This window comes from Octopus sinensis, linkage group LG17 (genome assembly GCF_006345805.1).
Source record: "Octopus sinensis linkage group LG17, ASM634580v1, whole genome shotgun sequence".
Classification (NCBI taxonomy): Eukaryota; Metazoa; Mollusca; class Cephalopoda; order Octopoda; family Octopodidae; genus Octopus; species Octopus sinensis.
In genome coordinates, this window is record NC_043013.1 from 1836808 (window position 1) to 1845095 (window position 8288).

General features: G+C 38.3%; 1 protein-coding gene across 1 annotated transcript in view; it reads left to right on the plus strand.

Annotated features, from left to right (window-relative positions):
• The first annotated feature begins 6480 nt into the window (after positions 1-6480).
• LOC115221002 overlaps positions 6481-8288 on the plus strand; it is a 29518-nt gene continuing 27710 nt past the window's right edge. Inside the window, exon 1 of the mRNA XM_029791220.2 lies at positions 6481-7228. Coding sequence (XP_029647080.1) covers positions 6832-7228 — 397 coding nt within the window. The 5' untranslated portion in view covers positions 6481-6831. The remainder of the gene's footprint in view (positions 7229-8288) is intronic.

The following is an 8288-nucleotide window of genomic DNA, read 5'->3' on the forward strand; positions in this document are numbered from 1 at the left end:
TGTTATTGCTGCTGCTGCTGCTCTTGTATTTTAATGTTGCTACTGTTGTTGTCGCTACTATCGCTGCTGTCACTAGTTTTTATTGTTGTTATTGCTATTGCTTTTGTTCCTGTCGCTTTTGTTGTTGCTGCTAGTTATGTTAAAAACCTTATGCTATCCGTTGTTGCTGTAGTGGTAGTAGCAGCAGCAGCAGCAGTAGTAGTAGTAGTTGTTGTTGTAGCTGTTGTTGTTGTTGTTGTTGTACTCGAACACGCTTGTAGTAGTATGAGGAAATTTTCCCACCACCACCTCCTCCTCCTCCTCCTTGAATATGTTCGTGGTTGCTGTCGTCGCCATATTTCCAAACAAGAATAAAAACAGACAAAAACAAATAAATATTACAAAAATCGTGCACTTTAGGGCACCATTTGGGAGTCCCTCTAATCGTCCAGTGAAGTAAGGGTTCTTATTTAAAGTTTCACCAAAATATTTTAAACTGAAACAGATTTTTTTTTCAACCAAACTTAAACCTTCCGAAAGCGATCCAACCTAAGTCAAACACAAATAATAATAATAATAATATAATAATAATAATAATAATAATAATAATAATAATAATAATAATAATAATGATAGTAACAGGGTTACTCGACCAGAAGAAAATTCTAACTGGGCCCCACCTGCAAGGTCATGCGCTGTTTATCAGGGTTACTCAATGAGAAGAAAATTCTAACTGGGCCCCACCTGCAAGGTCATGTGCTGTTTATCGGGGTTACTCGACCAGAAGAAAATTCTAACTGGGCCCCACCTCCAAGGTCATGTGCTGGTTATCTTATCATGTACATTGCTTTGTCTTGGTATAAAAGATGGGCTACAGCAAATATTCTGCTCAATACCACAGATTTGCTTGTTAGTTGTTTGACCTTAACCAGTTGAACATGTTTCTTGGTGGCTGACGATATGTGCATCTCTGATCACGAGCAGAAGTGGTGGGGGAGCATCATAGCCATGTGTTGAGAGGAATTCTTTGGGGTTTGGGTAATTCACCTCTGGAAACATGGGTGTTTCGTTCGACATCTTTAAACAACCCTTATTCAGGGACCTTTTGAGCGGGATGTGTTACTCGGCCAGAAGAAAATTCTAACTGGCCCCACCTCCAAGGTCATGTGCTGGTTATCTTATCATGTACATTGCTTTGTCTTGGTATAAAAGATGGGCTACAGCAAATATTCTGCTCAATACCACAGATTTGCTTGTTAGTTGTTTGACCTTAACCAGTTGAGCATGTCCCTTTGTGGCTGACGATATGTGCATCTCTGATCACGAGCAGAAGTGGTGGGGGAGCATCATAGCCATGTGTTGAGAGGAATTCTTTGGGGTTTGGGTAATTCACCTCTGGAAACATGGGTGTTTCGTTCGACATCCTTAAACAACCCTTATTCAGGGACCTTTTGAGCGGGATGTGTTACTCGGCCAGAAGAAAATTCTAACTGGGCCCCACCTGCAAGGTCATGTGCTGTTTATCTTGATATGAGATCACCATGTCGTGCACATATGGTTGTCGCGCACATATGGTTGTGCCCTTATCAGACGGTAGTCATGACGGGTATACTGGGCTTCGTATATTTTACCCCAATGTCACTTTGATGGCATGCACTACTCTCTCGCTCAATAATAATCCTTTCTACTAAAGGCACAAGGCTTGAAATTTGAGGGGAGGGGAACCAGTCGGTTACATCGATCCCAGTGCTTCACTGGTACTTATTTTATCCTCTTCTACTCTGGGCGCAAGGCTTGGAATTTTGGGAGGAAGAGGACCAGTCGATTAGATCGACTCCAGTACGTAACTGGTACTTATTTTATCGACTTCGAAAAGATGAAAAGTAAAGACGACCTCGGCAAAGTTTGAACTCAGTACCTAAAGACGGACGAAATGTTGCTAAACATTTTGTTCGCCTCGCTAACGATTCTACCACTTCACCGTCAAAGATAATAATTACAATCCTTTCTACTATAGGCATAAGGTATAAATTGTTGAGTGGGGGGGGGCACTTGCCGATTGCATCGACCCCACTGCTCAACTGGTCCTTATTTTCCGACATCAGAAAGGAAATAAGGTAAAGTCGACTTCGACGGAATCGGGACTCAGAATGTAAAGACGGGTGAAATGTTGCTAAGCATTTTATTCGGCGCCGTAGCGATTCTGCTAAGCTCGCCGCCTTAATCACAATGATAATAACCCTTTCTACTACAGGCGCAAGGTCCGAAATTTAGGGGAGGGAGCTGGTTGATTATACCGACCCTAGTCTTCATCTGGTACTTATTTCATCGACCCCGAAAAGATGAAAGACAAAGTCAACCTTGGCGAAAACCGAACTCAGTGACAAGCGAAATACCTATTTCTTTACTACCCACAAGGGGCTAAACACAAAGGGGACAAACAAGGGCAGACACACGGATTAAGTCGATTATATCGACCCCAGTGCGTAACTGGTACTTATTTAATCGACCCCGAAAGGATGAAAGGCAAAGTCGACCTCGGCGGAATTTGAACTCAGAACGCAACGGCAGACGAAATACCGCCAAGCATTTTGTCTGGTAACGATTCTGCCAGTTGGCCTCCCTGATCATGATAAAAATCATAACTACATCATCATCATCAGCAGCATCATAACTCTCCTCAGATCAATGTAGTTATTTGCTGTAATGGCGGACAAGTCTCATGGAACTTTGCAACTGCTGTGCAAGCAAAATAAATTATTGTTATTCCTGTGATGCTTTCTGTCAACCTACCACAGCTTATGGCTTGATTAAAAATTATTACACGTTGTCTTTTCAAAGTTTATCTGCAAACTACCAAACATTTGCAATGCTTCACGTCCCTTCAACATTGGTCCCCGATTAACCTCTGACCCCAAATTTATTGACAAGAGAATTTCTCTTCTTTACATTTTAGCGCAGATGAATATTTTTCTAGACTTGATGCAGGGAAGACTTTATCGAAATTAGAAGTAATATTAGCGGCATATTTGGGGGATGGGGAGCGTGTTACGTTTTGATAGGGGGTACCTGGTTCGTGGTGGTGAGTGAGCTAAATAGGAAATGAAACACCTGGCTTTTCGGGAGCCGAAGGGTAGAACACGTAACCGTAATGTAAACAATTTACTGACGTCTGGTTATAGCAGTCAAATCTTCCTCAAACCGCATCCTACCGTCGAAATAAGTATTGGGAAGCATTAGATAATGCAGTTGCTACATACTCCCCCCTCCCCACTTAAAGGGCGGGGTGGTGACGGTTGGAATGCTTTTGTTCATACGGTTGCACATTCAGCGTTGACAATGAGCTGTCATCATCATCACCATCACCATCATCCTCATCACCACCACCACCACCACCACCACCACCACCACCAAATCCACCACCGCCGCCGCCGCCGCCACCACCACCACCACCACAATCATCATCAGCAGCAGCAGCAGCAGCAGCAGCATCGTCATAGAAATCGATGGAAAAAAAATTTGAAGAGCAAAGAATTCTGCCAGTCTATTGTTTTGGACGCTCTAGCGATTCCTCAAGTTTATCGTCCTGAAAATAAGTACTTTATTTATCGACACCAGAAGGTTGAAAGGCAAGGATGAGCTCGGTGGAGGTTTCAACTTAGAACGCAAAGCTTAAGTAACAATGCAAAGTTACCTGTGTTTGCTCTCACGAAATGCAGAGTTGACAGATGTAGGGCAAAGCCTTCTACTCTGGCCATTGTCTCTTAATATGTTGACCCAGAGATTCTCAGTTTTTTTTCACGAGGTTGAGGTGGTCACTGGACATCAGATAAAGATTTACTGACGCGTTTTAGGCGCAGGCATGGCTGTGCTGTTAAGAAGCACGCTTTGCGACCACATGGTTTCGGGTTCAGTCCCACTACGCGACAACTTGGGTCTCTTCTACGATAGCTGCACAATTTGGTGGAGGAAACAGCATGAAAGCCCGTCGTATACGTATGCGGGGAATGTGATCGTGTGTTTCTTTTGTGTTTGTCCTTCGCCAACGCTTGACAACCAGTGTTGGTTCACAGTTCTGTATTTAAGAGATGAGGAATTATTTACATTATTTACATTTGACGGATATTTGTCCTCATCTTGTTTGTTAACACAACGTTTCGGCTTATATACCCTCCAGCCTTCATCAGGTGTCTTGGGGAAATTTCGAACCTGGGTTCTCATTCCTAAGGTATTTTTTTCGATGTTGTTATTATTATTATTGCCCACGGGCATATGGCGTAGTGGTTAAGAGCGCGGGCTACTAACCCCAAAATTCCGAGTTTGATTCCAAGCAGTGACCTGAATAATAATAATAATAATAATAATAATAATAATAATAATAATAAATAATAATAATAATAATAATAATAATAGAGGTATTTTTTTCGATGTTGTTATTATTATTATTGCCCACGGGCATATGGCGTAGTGGTTAAGAGCGCGGGCTACTAACCCCAAAATTCCGAGTTTGATTCCAAGCAGTGACCTGAATAATAATAATAATAATAATAATAATAATAATAATAATAATAATAATAATAATAATAATAATAATAATAATAAAAACAACAACAACAACATCGAAAAATATCTTAAAAATGAGAACCCAGGTTCGAAATTTCCCCAAGACACCTGATGAAGGCTGGAGGGTATATAAGCCGAAACGTTGTGTTAACAACAAACAAGATGAGGACAAATATCCGTCAAATGTAAATAATGTAAACAGTGTTGGTTTGTTTATGTCTCCATAAATTGGCGGTTCGGCAAAAGAAAACGATAGAATAAGTACCAGACTTATTAGACTTCTTTTAGATCCCAAAGTCAGTCTATTAAGAGGCAAGAAGTTCTGAGACTGGCAATTACCTTTCTTTCGCAAATATTAGTAAATGAAATGTTTTCGCAATTCCTCTCTTTATTAACGAGAAGCCAAAAGAGAATATGTTTATTTGTAATTCTTTACCATGATGTTGCATAAAGTAAAAAAAAGAAAACGTCATGGCAACCATCTTCATTTTATCAAACATTGCAACTTCTCCGTTCCATCATTTTCAAACATCACAGCTTCGTGTTTTAGCTGAATCCTTTCTTAATTCCATGACTTATTCATTCTTCATACATTCTGGTAGATTCGAGTGGGAATATGTTAATCGCTGTTGTATTTCGTCATCGGAAAATAACTTCTCCTTTCAGGCAAATTCATTAGCGTTTTGGGAAACCTGGTAATTCAATATCCTTGTGTTTTCTCTGCCAAATCTACCCTAAACTAATGAATTTAAGAAGAGTTTATGGCTCTCGTTTATAACCACAGCAAATAAGTTATTTGCTGGTGCATGTTGATTGATATCGGTTAAGCCTACCAGTCTTCCTAAATTCGAAATTTCAAATCTTTTTTGTGGACTAGTTGTAGAAGAAAGTTCAGAGATTATGACCTTTCTTTTTTTCCGTATCTTATATCAGAGACTTGAAATGAATTTTAAAAAAGGAGTTGACTCCTTCAGTTGACAAGCAGAGTTAAGAACGCCGGTGACGATTTAAGTCTGACACCAGCAGGTTTCTAAACAACGTCCGTTCTACCAAATTTAATTCCCAAGGATTAGTCAACCAGAGGCTTCACTAGAAGATTCTTATCGAAAGTGACGCACCCTCAGATTTAAACCGAAACTGTGTAATTGTAAACAGAACCTTTTAATCATACAACCATATTATACGATGATAGATAATCCTTTATGTCAAGCGCTGATCGATTAAATCTTTTTAATCTAGCTACACGATGCAGATGATATTAAAAAACATAAATGAACTGTAAGGAAAAGAACTGTTGTTTATATTTTTACGTCTTGTCAAATATATCGTAATAAAACTGCCTTTTAAATTCAACACGATTACTTCATTGTTCAGAGGTGATTGAAGATAAACTTCTTTTTCTAGTTAACCTGTTCAAACTTTATTGTCCCAAGCTTTTCTTTCTCGTAGGCCCCCACCATAAATCAATTCTCGATGTCTTTCTCGTGAAGCAATAAATGAAATAATCATCCATTGTTGTGTTGTCAATAGCAAAGAGAAACCTAGCTACGAGGTTCAATATTATGATGTCTGGTCAAACGAGAAAATGGTGTCCACGACAACCGATTATCAACAACAGTCCTAATATGGTTGTCTACTTTCTACATAAAAAGAAAACAATAAAAACTACAACAAGATGTTCTTACTTTGTAATAAAGCTATAAATGCGCAATATAGATTACGAAACATTTTTTTTTAATGAACCTTTATCAGCGGTCATTAATTAAAATTAATTAGGAATGACACGTAGTGATAAATGTATGATTAGAAACTGATTAATTTAGAGGTGGGGGGAGATGTATAATGATCTATTTGCTTTTGTCGGAGACATCTTTCGATTGATTCATCGGAGTGGAAAGTCGCATCCTTGACAACAGTCACGTGGTACAGCTTAGATAAGCCCAGCAGTTGAAGCCCTACACAAGCTAAAAAGAACACTTCCTCATTGATTTGAGCAAAACCCAAAAACAAAACTATAATTAATCTTTTATTTTTTTCTCAGAAAGAAAATAACACTAAAATTATTTCGTTTCTGCTCAAATGAAAGTGATAAACAGCAAATTAAGCCATGTTTTCTTATGATAAAACACTGATATTCTGAAGTGATCTTCGAACTTGAGGGACATACCTGAAACATTGCACTGGAAATATACTTCAATCAGGATTGAAAGAAAAAAAGAAATAAGATAACACAAGAAACAATACAAATAGCTTTAAATACAGCATTTTCATTATAGAAGGAAACTTAATATGACTGCTGTAAGTAGTTTTCCATCTCGAAGTATAAACCTGGGCAAACGTGGGCCTTCGCAGCAACTCACAGGGCAAATAACTTATTTCGATGTTAACAATGAGGGAGTCGTTCTTGATGCTAATCTTGTCTGCTTAAAAGAAAAACGTCGAGGAGATGGATCAGGTATGTTCCCGTTACTGGGTGGAATCCTTGAGGAAAGTCAAGAAACCAACTATCTGCCAGGATTTAGACCCTTTACAGAGAAGATCAACATAAGAAATACATCAGAAACTACCGGCCCATTAGTGTTACCCAAGAAAACAAAAGTGAAGCGGAGCTGCGCAGGACTTTTACAACTTTCGAAAGAACTAAAGCGCAAAAGTCTAGTTTCCAGCAGAGTTAAAGTGAAGAAAGGTAAGTGAGGAAGTTCAAAAAAGTCAATATATTCTTTATATACCTGTATTAAATAAGTACCAACACCTCACCGAAACTTACAGAAACAACAGAACTAACATGCACACACACACACATACACACACACACACACACACACACACATATATACATATAAAGATACACATATGTAATATGTGTACACATGTATATGTATCACTTTCTGTTTCTTTTCCACACCTATCTCTACTCTCTCACCCTCTCTCTCTCTCTCTCTCTCTCTCTCTCTCTATATATATATATATATATATATATAATATATATATAATATATATATATATATATATATATATAATATATATATATGTGTATGTATGTATGTATGTATATATATATATTCCTTTTTCTTTTACTCTTTTATTTGTTTCAGTCATTTGACTGCGGCCATGCTGGAGCACCGCCTTTTAGTCGAACAAATCGACCTCAGGACTTATTCTTTGTAAGCCTAATACTTATTCTATCGGTCTATTTTGCCGAACCGCTAAGTTATGGGCACGTAAAAACACCAGCATCGGTTGTAAACACACCAGCATATATATATATATATATATATATAATATATATATATATATATATTTCTTAATGGATATTTTTAATACTTTTCTTACTGTATTGCGTGTTCGTTTCTCTTTTCTATCCGTGATTTTAGTTTTGATCTTCTATAAAAATGAAGATATTTCCTTCGTTTTGCTGCTTGTCTTTCAACGAAATGAGAAGATACATTGCGGAACTGTTACTTTAACGAGTTGTGTCTATTTATCACTCGATGAGATACATCTACACCGCCGGATACTCCTGAACCAGTTGTTGAGTGTCCCACTTGTGAGGGATCGATGCTAGAGGTGTCGAAACAATTGTCGTGATTGATAATAAATTCTCGTATATTCCATATATATGTATGTATGTATGTATGTATGTATGTATGTATGCATGTATGCATGTATGCATGTATGCATGTATGTATGTATAAATATATGCATATGTGTATGTGTTTGTCTGTGTGTGTCTTTGTGTGTGTCCG